Genomic DNA, 15615 nt, shown 5'->3' with positions numbered 1-15615 from the left:
AGGTTTTTGAAGTGGTCTGGCCATTTCCCTACTCTCTCCTTTAGCTACAAGCCCATTGTGGAATTCATCGACGCCCAATTTGAGGCCTACCTGCAGGAGGAGCTGAAGATCCGCAGGGTACTGCACACCTACCATGATTCCCGCATCCACGCCTGCTTGTACTTCATCGCCCCCACGGGTCATTCCTTGAAGTCTCTGGACCTAGTGACGATGAAGAAGCTGGACAGTAAGGTACCAAGGCCTGGGAGGCAGGGACGAGGGCGGGCGGGAGACAGGGCAAGCTGGGCTCCCTCCTGCTGGTCTCTTGTGCAGTGCAGATGCCAGAGCTCAGGAGAGGTTTTGTGGCGTCCTCATCCTCCCCTTCATTCCCTGTCCCTCCATAAAGATGGTGTTAATTGATCCAGCACCTGAGTTGTATGCTTTGTGATGTTTTCCCAGCACTGGGCATGAGTCTTCCCTGAGCTGTCTTTCTGCCCTGATCCCTCTTGGGAATAAAGGTGGATGCAAGCAAGACGGCTGTCTGGGTCTAGGGCCTTAGGCTTTGGCGATGCAAAGGTGTTTTTCCTTTGTCCTGATGTTAACTGACCTTTACTAGAATCAAACATGCAAACGACTTCAAAAGTTACTATTCTTATTATCAATAATAATTTTATCATAGCAGCTAACATTTGTTAAACCCTTATTATATGTCACCACTGTAAAAGTACCTCATGGAGTATCTCATTGAATCCTCACAACAACTCGGTAAGGCAAACACTTATCATTACCTCCCATTTTATAGAAGAGAAAACTGAGGCTCTAAGAGGTTAAGTGACATGCCCATTGTCATATAGCCAGCTCCTGGCAGAGCCTAGATTTGAACTCAGATCTGTGGCACCAGGTTATATTGCCTCCATACCCAAGGAAGATGGCTGTGGGAATCAGGCACATCCTGCTTTAAGATAAACAAAAATGCAAGTCCCACATCGGATATAAATTAGACAGTGATTCTTCATGTTAAAGGATTATTGGCTGTGCAAAAGAGTCGACCACAGGAGTCTTTAAAAAGCCTAATTACTAGTACGTTTCCTCCCCTAACATTTCATATGTGTCTGGCACTGTGATGAGTACTTTATAGGCATTGTTTTTATTTCATCCTTCCAATAATCCAGTGTGGTGGGTACTATTATTATCCCCATTTTACACAGGAGGAAACTGAGGCACAGTCAAGTAGCTTGCTCCAGGTCAGAAAACTTGTAATGGGTCTGGGATTCAGACCGAGCTCTCTCTGACTCCAGGGAATTTATTTTACAAAAAAAATCTACTTTATATGCAGTTGTTTAGTAGCACATTCACTATAAAAACGGAGTTTCAGCTAGCATCAAAATAGGAGCAGTTTTTCGTTTTTCACAGCAGTGAGTTCACTGCCCGCGAGTAACGGGCCGCTTGGGAAATGTCGCCCCATCCTGCATGTCTTGAAGAAGGCAGCAGAGTGATGCGGCTGGCGGCCTGGTGGAGGAGCTGAGTTAGGTAGGCCTGTGTTTACAGCGTGCCAATGGGGGACGTGGCGAAAAGTGTTGCCACCTTGCCAAGGGCTTCGATCCCCACGCCCCAAGACTTTAAGGGAGGTGCCTCCAACGTCCAGTCTTTCTTTGACCAGCACCTGAAGCTGCAGTGTCAGCCTTGAGAGGCGCTCCTAAGGCAAAGAGCAAAGGAGGTGGGATTTGTCTTAAGTCTAGAGCTCTTTTCAGGGCCCAAGTACCATCCATGCCAGCCCATTGGAGTCTGCTGGCAGGACCAACTGTGCTTTGTGTGTGAACTTGAGCTTAGCTGTGCTCTGTCTCACTCAGGCATGTAAGTTTCTTTACCCTCCGGCAGTAAAAGCCTTGTCACTTCTTGGAGGTATTTCAAGGATTGAGGTTCAGGTGGATTGAACTTTGGGGTAGCATTAGTCCTTTCTCTTGCTGTCCAAAATTGGACATTTGTACCTGCTTTCTTTATGCAGAAATTAATCATGAGACTCCGGCAGTATAACTCTTTTTGGCTAAGTCTCAGATCAAATTGGTAACACAGGGTTGTCTTCACGTAAGTGGGTTGGTTCATCAGTGTTTGCTGCCAGAAAGAGGGCCAGGTGTGCATCTTCACAGAGCCCTGCCCTTCTTCCCTTCGCATGTGGGTTCCTTTCATACTGGCTGGGGCTAGCCTGCACCGATGGGTTGGGACAATTTACTGTTAGCAAGGAGTTGCCACCTCTCCCCTTGTCCACTGTCGATTCCCAACTGTCATCTTCCTGCTTCAAATCACCCAAGCAGTGACCTTGATATTAAGATATCACATAGCTCATCAATTTGGATCTGAGCTGGCAGGTTAAGACTGTGGACTTAGGAATAAGGCTAAACTTGGATCTGGATCCCAGTTCTGTTACTTACCTGCTCTGTGGCCTTGGACAAGCTACTTAGCCTCTCTGTGCCTCAGTTTCTCATTGTGGTACTAATACCTCCTGGGAGGGTTTTTTGTCAGGGTTAATTGTGTTAATCCTTGTAAAGCACTTAGTTCAGTGCCCAGCAAACAGTAAGCACTCATTGTCATATATTACACTGCTGTTTGGCCATGGAGGTGGCCAGTCCTGGACTATTGCGTTGAGCTGCTCCCTCTGGCAGCTGGTAGAAGTCCTAGGTCATGCTGCTATCAGCTGCGGATTACCAACAATGATGCCACTTTGCTCCTCCCTTCCCTAGGTAAACATCATCCCCATCATTGCCAAATCAGATGCCATTTCTAAGAGTGAGCTAACAAAGTTCAAAATCAAAATCACCAGCGAGCTTGTCAGCAATGGAGTCCAGATCTACCAGTTCCCTACAGATGATGAGTCGGTGGCAGAGATCAATGGAACCATGAACGTGAGTGGGAGCACAGGGCTTCAACTTTCTGGCCATTTGCTCTTTTTTTTTTTTTTTTTAAGTACATTGCTCTTTTTTTAAAATTTATTTAATTTATTTATTTTTAGCTGTGTTGGGTCTTTGTTGCTGCGCGCAGGCTTTCTCTAGGTGCGGCGAGCGGGGGCTACTCTTCATTGCGGTGCGCGGGCTTCTCGTTGCGGTGGCTTCTCTTTGTTGTGGTGCACGGGCTCTACGTGCGCAGGCTTCAGTAGTTGTGGCACACGGGCTCAGTAGTTGTGGCTCGCAAGCTCTAGAGCACAGGCTCAGTAGTTGTGGCACACGGGCTTAGTTGCTCTGCAGCGTGTGGGATCTTCCCGGACAAGGGCTCGAACCCATGTCCTCTGCATTGATAGGCGGATTCTTAACCACTGCGCCACCAGGGAAGCCCTGGCCATTTGCTCTTAATTATTATTATTTTACCAAATAGCAGTCAAACATCACCATCCATCTTAGTGTAGTCAACTTTCATTATCCGAGTCTCAGGTATTTGTGAGAAAGAATCCAGAAGCAAATAGCTCCTCTCTCCTCAAGAGATTCAGAGATTGATAGCCAGAGACTGAGGGAGGGAAAGACTGACTCCAGGGGATTCAGACCTCTCCTTCTACCCTCCTCTCTGATGCCACACTGGCCTAGGCCAGGCAGCCCCCATGGGACTGCCGGAAAGGCAAACGGTCTTTGTCTCTGACCAATGGATGCGGCGAAAGAAGGCAAGGCTGAAAAAGTTGGCTGGCTTCGGAGACTCGAGGCTAATCTGTACTCAGATAATCAAGCCCTTTGCCCCTGGGAGGAAAAATGACATGTAGCCTCCAATTTTTCTGGTGACTAGAGAAATGTTATTTTTAAATTTCAGGGTTATGCTTTGCTTTATTAAGTGTGAATGAATTGAAAAAAAAACCCACAACCAACCGCTTGCCATCTTTCCTCTCACTCCCCCTACTAGAGGAGTGAGTAATGAAGAAGGCAGGGAGTCAAATAGCTCTTCGTGCTTCTTTACAATGTGTTGATGCTGTTGCTGCGAAATCTTCAATGTTGTGATTTCAAGGAGACAGATAATAGCTTGCAGAAAGCCTCTGCTTTGGGAACAGATTTCTTTTTCTCTGTTGAGAGGCATCAGTTTTTCCTAATGACATAATGCCTGGGTATGGCCAAACTCAGGAAAGCCTTGTAATAAAAGCCATTTTTAGAAAACTTTCCTGCTGCTGCCACCCCCTAAGTTATCATTAGAGCATCAGCTGCCACCTCCTGTGAATCGGCCAACAAATTAGCATAGCGGGGCAGCAAGTCACTGTCTCGCCTGACTTCCTGCCCATCAATACACCCAAGATATGTTTGTGATGAGAGGTCCCTCATCATCTTTGACACAAATCTGGCCCGAGGGTAGAGCTGTGTGGATTGTGGGAGGTGGAGTTGTAGCCTCTCTGACCGGTCATGAGCATTAAAAAACTAAAAAAAAAGATTAGTGCTTATCCTCTCCAGCAGTCAGGGCGTTCTGATGGAAACTAGCTTCTGTCATGATGAGAAAACCTGAAAGGGTGCCTAGTCTGCAAGAAAATTGGAGCCTAGAGAGAAGCGTCATCAGGCACTGATGTCTGGAAGCGCCTAGTCACCTTAGAACATCAAGCCCCATAGATACCTTCTGAACGTGGATTCCGTAAGTCACGAGGCAGCTTTCAGTCCTGTGGTTTGCTTTGCTAAGGACAGAAAGGGGCGAAGAGTCCTCAGCAATCTCAGGGCATCACACAAAACGACCTCTGGCTGCATTGTGGGTCAGGAGTGGCAATCACGTTGGCCTCTGCTCTCGACTTAGCTCTGGGCCCTTGCTTGAAGCTCGGGCAGCCTTGGCCTCAAGGTCAGAAACTTCCCGTGCTACGAAGCAGCAGTCCTCAACCATGCTGTTTTGGCTGTGGAGGGGTTCTGAGTCCTTTCTTACATTAGTCCAGTGTTTTACTTTGAAAAACTAAATTTGAGTGTATTCCGGGTTATCCCTATAACAGCATCACTCAGCACTCACTCCCTTGCGTTCCCCCAGGCTTTTTTGAGTGAGAAAGACGGGTGGCTCACAGCTAGCGTGCCTGAACTGGGCATGTGCACAGGAGGGGGCGTGCATGTGAACGCTGTGTGTTGCATGTGTTGTGATGGGGAAAGGGTGGGGAGTTGCTGCTATAAAATATATACACAGGATTGCTGAGCCTGCCTGCCACTGGAGCAACTGTGTCAAACTGGGTCTTCGGACAAGCCATGCATATGAAGCTGCATCATCAGAGAGCCGGGCTTGGCTGGTAGGAGGAATGGGTGCTGGCCTTTCAATTCTGAATTTGACTCCAGCCTCACAGCCTCGGCCACCCCAGCCAATTGTCATGGGAACTGGATTGGAAGAGTGGAAGAAGCCTCTTGCCCAAGTGCAGAAGAGCCGCCCGTCATCCTGCAGCTCCCCACTAGGGATTTTCATGGCAGGAAATGAGAGTCGTGAGGTCTAGCCTCCCCCTGGGCTTCTGGGTGGCTCTGAAAACCCTTATCTCAGCTTGAGGGGAAAGAGAAGGGAGGGAGAGGTCTTGTTGCGTGCTCCTTTCCACCTGTGCTCTGAGAGCTCTCAAGGTTGTAGACTTTAATGCTTAAAATTGCTATGTGGTTCCAATTGAATGTTGTTCTTTGAATGGTTCAAACCATGGCCAGGGACCAGGGACTAGGCCCAGTTACTCGACTCGGCTCAGTTAGTTGGCTGCCTGTGAGGTCTTGGGTTTGGCCCCCGCAAAGGCATTTGGGCCCAGTGAGAGCGCATTGGTGACCGGAGGGTCACAGGGAGACCCATAGGCACAAGCCTGTCTCTCCTCCTGAGGCAGCAGTGCCGTTTCCATTGTTGGCACATACTTTTGTGGGAATCACCACCAAGGGTTGACTTGAGAGAATCAGACAATTCTCGGTCACTGGTAGGAGCCTAGAATGGAGGCCAGCATAGCCGGCAGCACGACTGGGAAATACTGTCCCCCTGGGAGGAAGCCACACCCACTCGGGATATTATCAGGTGAGAGATAAACGGTGGTCCTGACACTCTATTTCGTGAGGCTTAGGGGGATGGTCATCTAACCTCCCTAGTAGAATGGGTGTCGTGGAACCAGAATAGAATAATCATGCCAGTTGGATCATCAAACACTTTAAAATGTCCCGAGAGGAATTTAAGGTACATATGAGGCTGCAAAGGTAGTGAGTCTGGGAACAGACTCCCAGGAGGAGGCTTGGGACTATCTCCTGGTGGAGTTTTCTGAGACTGGGGCATCCGAGGTCTCTTGGGCGAGAGAGGGTAACACGGAGTCCCCTTAGGAACCTGTCCAGGTTTCAGCAGCTGTGCCGTCTTGCATCTACCCTCTCCTCCCTGGGCCCACACATACAAAGTATCAGCCCTGGAGGTGGGGTTGGTTGGAGGGTTTACCTTCTCCCTGCTCTGCTCGACTCTATTCTGGTTTTCAGAGCCATCAGTCTCTCAAGAGCAGCAGAAAGAGGGCCAGAGCTGGCCCCATGATTTCCTGTCCTTCATGGTTAAAGCTGAGCTGACTTCCAGCCCTGGGTGGTTGGGAGAGGCTGGCAGCTACAGCGTGGTGTCCTCACTGCTCCCTGGGAAGATCTGGGCACGGGACTTAGGGACCTGGGCAACTCGGTTAACTCTTCTGTGCACCAGTTTTCCAAATCACGAATGGGGTTTATACTAACCGCTCTGTAAGCCTGTTGTAGAATCAAATGAAATCTGCCTGGGAGCACTCGGAAATGATATCCTTGCATATACTTATCAGAACAGACTTTGATGCCAGTTGCAAAGGAGTGTGTGTGGGAGGCCTCGGGAGCCCTCTGAAGCTGCCGTGGCAGGGGTTGTGTGTTTTAGAGCGGGGAAGGATAAAATGACAGCAGTTTAAGGAGGAGGGAAAGCAAGTGACCCTGGCATTCTAACTAACAGTGTCTTTTGGAGATAAAAATAACAGACCCAAGGGAATACTGACATTTTTTAATGCCTTTATTCGCTTCTTGGATTTTTTTTTTTCTTTTTTTGCTCTTAAGCTCAGAGAAGTACTTCCCACTTCACATGCCCTCCTCCTCCATCACTTTCAGCCGAGAGCCCAGGATGCGTGAGAATGATGCAACATTTCCTCCCTCGGTCTAGCCCTCTGCCATGACTGCCCCTTCGTGTGACTGAAGCTTTGGGCTCTCTGCAGGAGGGGCAGCCTTTTCCTTGAAAGTGTTTGGGGGTGGATTTGAGGCTCCCGACGTGTCTTGGGTCTCTGAGGGGGAATGAATTGTGTCCAGATGACCCCCCTGCAAAGCCAGCTGGCAGAGGTTACAGACGCTCTGGCACTTAGGCAGAGTTTTCAGGATTTCATTGCCCCCCACCCCATGCTCCATATGTTGCACACCCAGTGACCCTCGTGATCGGTCCCCTGCTAGGACTGATGAAACATTTCCCACCTCCACCCCTCACCCACCTTCCATATCCATAACCTCATCTTTCCCTCTGTCCTCTGTCCCCATTTCAGGGACAGTCATTGAAGTGGGAAGGGGTGTAGGAACACCTGAGATGATCATTGGAGAGCAGCTGAGAGGGGGTGAAGGGGGAGCTGCTTCAGCTGGATGGCCAAGCACCTCGGGGGGTTAGCAGATGTCCTGGGTCTGAGCTCCTGACTAACGCCTGTGTTCTTCCACTCTGAAGAACATTCTTGGGGTGCAGAGTTAGAGGAGAATGGAAAGGAAGGACTGGCTGTGAGATCAGATTTCAACTGCCTCTTACAATCTGGCCTTGCATGGCCAGTTCACCCCCGGGGTTTAGAGTGCTCCCCTCATCTGCTGCTCGAATCCCCCAAAAGGGAGTGGTAGACCAGCAGGGGTGGGCCTTGAAGTCAGAGAGACCTGGATTCCACCCCTAGCTCTGCCTCTTACTACGGTGTGGCTGCTGGCAAGTCATTTAGCCCTTCTGGACTTCAGTTTCCTCTTCTATAAAATGGGGATAATAAGAATACCTACCTCCTAGTGTTGTAAAGATTCAATGAGATAATGCAACGTAGAGCACCTGGTACGTGGGAAACAGAGCTGCAGCTAGTATCAGGTCCATAGCTCCCAATCCTGTTAGTACGATTGCTACTACCTACTCCGTGAAGCCTGCTTTGACTTCCCACGGAATTAGCTTCTCCTTCCTCTGAGTTCCTCCAGCTCTCAAGCCTCTGTTCATAGTCTGGACCTTTACTGTATTATCATTGTTGGTGCGTCTTTCCCCTACCACACTGTGCACTCGCCAGGGGCAGGCTCTGAGCTTTTTCGGTGTTGCATTCTTCCTCTTCTTTTTTTTTTTTTAAATAGTAATCTTTTATTTATTTATTTATTTTTATATTTATTTTTGGCTGTGTTGGGTCTTCATTTCCGTGCGAGGGCTTCCTCTAGTTGCGGCAAGCGGGGGCCACTCTTCATCGCGGTGCGCGGGCCTCTTCACTATCGCGGTCTCTCTTGTTGCAGAGCACAGGCTCCAGATGCCCAGGCTCAGTAGTTGTGGCTCACGGGCCCAGCTGCTCCGCGGCATGTGGGATCTTCCCAGACCAGGGCTCGAACCCGTGTCCCCTGCGTTAGCAGGCAGATTCTCAACCACTGCGCCACCAGGGAAGCCCCGTTGTATTCTTCTTAATGCCTGGCACATAGTAGGAGCTCGGTAAATATTTGTAGACTGGATGAGTGAACAAGTGGGTCAGAATATCTGAGATCGAAGCCTGTTTCTCCAAGCAGGCTAAGAAAGCTTGTTCCAGTGGACTTTTTCCTTCTCTGTGTAAAGCCCTTTTGGCTAAAACTCCACCCAGGATCACCTGGTTTGTAAACAGTATTTATTCAGTGCTTCCATTTGGCCAGTGGTGACTCAGACTTATAACCTGGCCAGCTCCCTGTGGAATGGGGCGCAGTGCCGGTGTCCCAGGTCCCACGCTACCAGCTGGGGGCGGCTGCCTCTTCTCCGGGCCTCGCTCCTCATTACCCCCCTCCCCTGCAAGCATTTGTACTTTTCTTTCCTCTGCTATTCCTGTGGTCGTGCCACTGCCATTCAAGGAGTATTTATTAAGCACCTACTGTGTGCAGGGCACCAGACCATACACTTGAGCCCTTGGGCATATTCTGTCTTACGTGATTTTGGGTATGTAATTCAGTCTTCCCCAGCCAGAGTGTAAGCTCCCAGAGGGCGAGAGAGTGTGTCTTCTACTCCTTTTGTTTCCCTTACAGCCCCTGACACAGAACCCCGCACAGGGATGGGCACGTGGGTAAATACTTGGGGACTTGACTTCTAGGCTCAAGAGTTCAGCGTGAGCTCTTGCTCTAGGGAAGGATGAGAACCAGGAGCGTCCACCTCAGTCAGCAAGCAGTGTGGTCTCCGTATGTGCCTATTCCCGGCGCTGTCACACTCCGGGAATGGGGGGCAGTGATCCCAGCCCCTTGGTTCTCCTTCAGTCTCTCTCCACACATAGCCCTCCTCATCCCACTCACCTGCGCTCCAAAGGCTCTTCCCCTCGGCAACTGTGAAGACTGACTAGCTGGCTAATCTGTGTATCTGCTTATTATTCAGCTTATTTACTGTCTTTGTTCCCTACGCACTCGGCCATGTCCTTGTTACCTTCGATTGTGAATTTCTGAACAGCAGAAGCTTGGACTAGGCCTATTCTCCCTACACAGCTCGGGAGCTTAAGAAAGGCCTCTTGAAGTGTAAGGCCAGACACTATCAAACTCTTAGAGGAAAACATAGGCAGAACACTGTATGACATAAGTCACAGCAAGATCCTTTTTGACCCAGGTCCTAGAGAAATGGAAATAAAAACACAAATAAACAAATGGGACCTAATGAAACTTAAAAGCTTTTGCACAGCAAAGGAAACCATAAACAAGACCAAAAGACAACCCTCAGAATGCGAGAAAATATTTGCAAATGAAGCAACGGACAAAGGATTAATCTCCAAGATTTACAAGCAGCTCATGCAGCTCAATAACAAAAAAACAAACAACCCAATCCAAAAATGGGCAGAAGACCTAAATAGACATTTCTCCAAAGAAGAGATACAGATTGCCAACAGACACATGAAAGAATGCTCAACATCATTAATCATTAGAGAAATGCAAATCAAAACTACAATGAGGTATCATCTCACACCGGTCAGAATGGCCATCATCAAAAATCTAGAAACAATAAATGCTGGAGAGGGTGTGGAGAAAAGGGAACACTCTTGCACTGTTGGTGGGAATGTAAATTGATACAGCCACTATGGAGAACAGTATGGAGGTTCCTTAAAAAACTAAAAATAGAACTACCATATGACCCAGCAATCCCACTACTGGGCATATACCCTGACAAAAAAATAATTCAGAAAGAGTCATGTACCAAAATATTCATTGCAGCTCTGTTTACAATAGCCAGGACATGGAAGCAACCTAGGTGTCCATCATCGGATGAATGGATAAAGAAGATGTGGCACATATATACAATGGAATATTACTCAGCCATAAAAAGAAATGAAATGGAGGTGTTTGTAATGAGGTGGATGGAGTTAGAGTCTGTCATACAGAGTGAAGTAAGTCAGAAAGAGAAAAACAAATACAGTATGCTAACGCATATATATGGAATCTAAGGGAAAAAAAAAAAGAGGTCATGAAGAACCTAGTGGCAAGATGGGAATAAAGACACAGACCTACTAGAGAATGGACTTGAGGATATGGGGAGGGGGAGGGGTGAGATGTGACAGGGTGAGAGAGTGTCATGGACATATATACACTACCAAATGTAAAATAGATAACTAGTGGGAAGCAGCCGCATAGCACAGGGAGATCAGCTCGGTGCTTTGTGACCAGCTAGAGGGGTGGGATAGGGAGGGTGGGAGGGAGGGAGATGCAAGAGGGAAGAGATATGGCAACATATGTATATGTGTAACTGATTCACTTTGTTGTAAAGCAGAAGCTAGCACACCATTGTAAAGCAATTATACTTCAATAAAGATGTTTAAAAAAAAAAAAAAGATGTTTAAAAATAAATAAATAAATAAATAAATTAAAAAAAAAAAAAAAGAAAAGAAATAAATGTTTGTTGTTTGAGCCACCCAAAAAAAAAAAAAAAAAAAAAAAAAAAGAAAGGCCTCTTGATGATGGCGACAGTGAGGGACACTGCGGCTGGAGCACGGAGGCCCCGGCGATGACCAGCAGCTGAACTGGGGGTCGCTCAGTGCCTTTCCCTGGAGTTCAGAGCTTTTGTCTGCCTCCTGTTCCAGGCCCACCTGCCGTTTGCTGTCATTGGCAGCACAGAAGAACTGAAGATAGGGAACAAGATGATGAAGGCACGGCAGTATCCCTGGGGCACGGTGCAGGGTGAGTGAATCTCCAGGAGAGGGGCTGCGCTCAGGGAGCCTCCCCTTCTGTCTGTCTCTTTGCTTGTCCCCAGCCCCTGTGTGACCAGTCCCTAGCTTGTCCCCAGTCTCTACTCATTCAGCTTGGGCCTCAAACATAAGTAGGCGTTGCCAGCAGGCAAACTCTGGCTCCATACCTGGATTCTCTGCGGTGAGCAGGCTCTCTTTGTCTGTAATGGAGAAGGCATTCTTAAAACAAAAATAAATGTACTTGGAGTAAGGTAGGAAGGAGTGTGTGAGAAAGCGTGTGTACTCTCCTGAGTGTACCAGGAGACAGACAACAATGTCCACAGCAGCATTGTTCATAATAGCAAATAATTAGAAACAAGCCAGATAGCCATTAAAAATAGATTGGGTGAATTGTGGAATGTTCAAATAATGCAATATTATTCAGCAACGAAAATGGATGGACTATAGTTACATCTACAGCAATGCATCTCAGAAATGTAATGTTGAGCTAAGTAAATCATAGAAGAAGACAGGCTGTATGATTCCATTTACATGGATTCCAAAAGTAGATAAAACTAAACTTTAGGAATTCATGCATAAGTGGTAAAACTATAAAGAAAAACAAAGGAAGGATAAATCCCCAACTCAGGCTAGTGGTTAAGTCTTGTTGCAGGGAAGGAGAGGCATGAGATCAGGGACACAAAGGGACTTCTAGGGCACTGGTAATGTTTCACCTCGGCCGTGGATACATCGGTGTTCTTTTTTTTTTTTTTTAAACCTTTAAATTGTACATTTCAAGCACTCTTTTGTATGTATGATTATTTTGCAAATTAAAAACAGATGTATTGCCTACGGGCTCAGGAAATTTCCTTTTGTGGTCTGCCTGACACATACTAAGTAAGTTACCTTTGGTACTAGTCAGTTCAGTGGATAAGGCCCAGGACATTGCCATGGGTGTAAGAGGTGTCTGGTCCTCCGACTTTCCAGCCACATGCTGGGCGGCAGACGGCAGGGGCACCGTGTGTGAGAGGGTGGCTGGTTTACTGTAAACTCATTCCGGCCATTGAGCAAACAACCAGAAGCTGGTGGGAAGTTGTCCACATCACATCAAAGGCTGGCAGGCTCTGGGGCACGCCAGACACCCTCCGGCGATAGCTGGCTTTTCCGCGGGTAAGGACAACGCTGGTCATCAGAACCATGCTAGGTTTTGGTCTTCTCTACCATTTGGGGCTGGGGATGCTCCTCCCAGAACATTTGCAAATGCTTTCTGGACCAACAGTCCCACCCTGGGAGTGAATTTTGGAGTCTGAGAGACAGGAACCTGAGGTGAAATGAGGAGAAGCTAGCAGACGTGGTCCCAATGACATACTCTGATTCAGACCACCCCATACCCAACCAACAAAGGGGGTTTTCCAAGTGTTTCTTGCAAGTCGGAGTTCGTGGTTCTGTTTGAGTGAGAGAAGCCATGCGTTGTCTGGGCCTTGCAGGGGCCTTGGAGTCACTCCTTGTGACTGGCCATCAGGGACCACTCTCCAGGGATGGAGGAGGAGATTGTCCTGAGGAGTTGCCTGACTTAACGCTGATATGTTCTATGACAGCGAGGGGCTTTCTCCCAGAGGCAGTGTGTCTTAAGCGAAGGGGTTATGTGAGCTGATTTGGGCTTTAGAAAGATTGCTCTGATGACCGCAATGCAATCTGCTGCAACCCTGCCCCACCCTGTCATCCCCGTCTCCCTCCCTGTCTCCACGACCTTCTCCCAGACCCGTGAGACAGAATCCAGGGTGACTGTGCCTGTTCATCATCTCAGATGCTACTGTCCCAACGTGGTCAGGCCACATCTCCCCATTCCAGCAAGGTGGAGCCATGCCCGGAGACACGTGCCAGAGCACTGCTCATGACCCGAAATTCCTTTGCTGGGATCGGGTCCACACCTCTGTCCTTCTTGGCCACTGCCCCAAATGCAGACCTTTGCCACACTCTTTTGAGGAGGGGGCTTGTTCACTCAGGCTGGAAAGTGGGGCCCACTCTATCCTGGTCATCATTGCTGCCATCAGGCCATTATCCACCCTCTAAAAACACCTCCTTTGAAGCTTCTACCATCCAGGTGGGCCACACCTGTGGTCCACATCCCTCCTTGTCACTGTCATCTCTTGATGTCCTAGTTCTTCCCCCTTATTCTTTGGACTTTGGCACCTGGTCATAGCCTTTGTCTCTCCTTTAGAGGACCTGGATTGCAGTCCTAACCCTGCGACTTCTAGCTGTGTAACCTTGCCTAACCTCATTGAGATCTTGCAAGGATGAGTCCCTTATCTGCCTGATTAATTCCTAGCCTTCCTTCAAGAGTCATCTTAGGGGTCTGTCAGCTCTTTGTTGAAGCCTTCACTCTCCCTGGAGTTCTCAGGCCCCCGGGCTTTTCTGGGCTTTTGTTGCACCTTGGCTATATACCTCCGTGTTGGTAATTTTTGCATTGTATTATGTTCTTCCACTAAACTGGAAGCTGCTACAGGCAAGACTCCATGTTTCTAAATTTCCAGTGCCTCACACAATCCTGGGAACAGAGATTCTGCAAGTATTTATCAGATGGATGGTTGAATGTGCATTTGCCATCGTCCTAAAAGTGGTGCGGAGCAAACATTCCTGTGAATGTCTGATGGGTGAATTTGGGTTGAGGTGCTAATGAATGTCTTCTTAGATATTTTTATGGTATTGCAGTTTTCCATTACTGTCATTCTTGTAACTTTTCATTTGCCTTTTTAGTAGAAAAGCCAATTAGGAGGCAAAATTGCGAGCTCTATATACACAGATTGAAAGGCGATGTCACTGTTAGACATTTCCCGTCTCGTTTTGTCCATTTCTGCTTCTTGTGACCTTCCTTTCCAATACCCCAACCGCTGCTATGCAGTTGAAAATGAAGCCCACTGCGACTTTGTGAAGCTGCGGGAGATGCTGATCCGGATCAACATGGAGGACCTCCGGGAGCAGACCCACAGCCGGCACTATGAGCTGTACCGCCGCTGTAAGCTGGAGGAGATGGGCTTTAAGGACACCGACCCCGACAGCAAACCCTTCAGGTACCTCTCCCACCAGCCCGGCCCAGCTCAGCTCAGCGCACACGATGGGGGGGGGGGGCGGCGGTGGGGAAGCCTCGCCCTGGAGAATTCACAGGGGAGGTGAGACACGGGTGCCCAGACCTGGAGCCACAGGGCTAAGTCGCTCGCCACTTCCACTTGCCCGTCCCTTGTCTGCCTCGGCACACCTGCCAGGGGAGCTGTGGCAGGACGGGCTTGGTAAGCATTGCTGTCCTGCTTATAAGGGTGGGGGCAGGGAGGAGGCCAGGGGACGGCAAGGCCGATTGTCTTGCTGCCACAAGCATTCACACGGCAGCTGCGAGCCCTGAGTCCGGGCCTTGTTCTTCCATGTGGCAGTTTGTGTCTGGTTTCCAGTCTGTTCTTTAGCCCCCTCCCCGGTATCAAAACCAGATGGGACCAGGCAGCGGTCATCGCACAAGTGTTGATGAACTTCCGGCTCTTCATTCGCTGTCCTTAGTGTTTGTATTCAAGGGCAAGTTTTGTTTTGACCACAGGATGTTAATAATCATTGACATTTCAAATCAGAATCTAAGATGCTTTCAGAGAAGAGGAATGTTTTTGAAAACATTGCTTCAAATGCTTTCAAATAACTATGCTGATGGGAGCTATATGTTTAAGTGTTTGATCTGGACGCGTGATGTGTGACGTAAGCCCCACATTGTAAATTACCGTGTGGTGTCCTTTATTGGAGCTCAGGTCCCCTTTCAGGAACTGTCAGGCCTCGATAAGCAAGTTAAGGGGGCTGCTTGTGGGATAAGATGGCCTTCAAATGGCCTCTGAGATCCCACAGTACCTGTTCACAGCAGAAAGCCAACCTGGGGGCAAAGCATAGCCATTCCTTTGGGGATGCCTGGTTCTGGAGGGGCGAGTGAACGCCCCTTTCATGGGCAGGGGCTGCCAGAGCCCCTGGAGTTGGAGGAAAACATGCTGGTCTCTCTGGTGGGCGTTGCCTTTGCTTTCTCCCTCCTTCCCTTCCGACAGCTTTAATCTGCACCTGCGGGGAAGAGGTGTCATCTAGTCCCCTCCCCTCCTAGGTCGGCTCCATCCTGACTACCTCTGTTTCCCACGTCTTTGCCCTCTGCACGTTTTCTCTGCTGGCTCCTTTCCATGTTGCAGGCAGACATTCTCATCCTAAAGAAACTCTCCCTCACCCTGCTCCTTGTCACCAGCCTCCGCCCTGTCAAGGAGTTCGGCTCTGATGGGAAAGGGAAAGAACTGTTCTGTATTTACTGGCTTCTGCCTCCACTGCACCACTGAATG

The 15615-nt window shown here is 48.7% G+C and overlaps 1 protein-coding gene across 8 annotated transcripts in view; it reads left to right on the top strand.

Annotated features, from left to right (window-relative positions):
• Positions 1–15615, top strand: part of SEPTIN6 (septin 6) — a 71171-nt gene that overhangs the window by 41203 nt on the left and 14353 nt on the right. For all 8 annotated transcript variants that reach the window (XM_061179449.1, XM_061179447.1, XM_061179445.1 and 5 more), the window contains 4 exons: positions 45–231; positions 2718–2879; positions 11183–11279; positions 14169–14337. In XM_061179449.1, the coding sequence (XP_061035432.1) occupies positions 45–231; positions 2718–2879; positions 11183–11279; positions 14169–14337 (615 nt within the window). The remainder of the gene's footprint in view (positions 1–44; positions 232–2717; positions 2880–11182; positions 11280–14168; positions 14338–15615) is intronic.

Source organism: Eubalaena glacialis, chromosome X, assembly GCF_028564815.1.
Source record: "Eubalaena glacialis isolate mEubGla1 chromosome X, mEubGla1.1.hap2.+ XY, whole genome shotgun sequence".
NCBI classification, from domain to species: Eukaryota; Metazoa; Chordata; class Mammalia; order Artiodactyla; family Balaenidae; genus Eubalaena; species Eubalaena glacialis.
The sequence above is the reverse complement of the archived record's forward strand: the minus strand, read 5'-3'. Positions and strand labels throughout refer to the sequence as shown.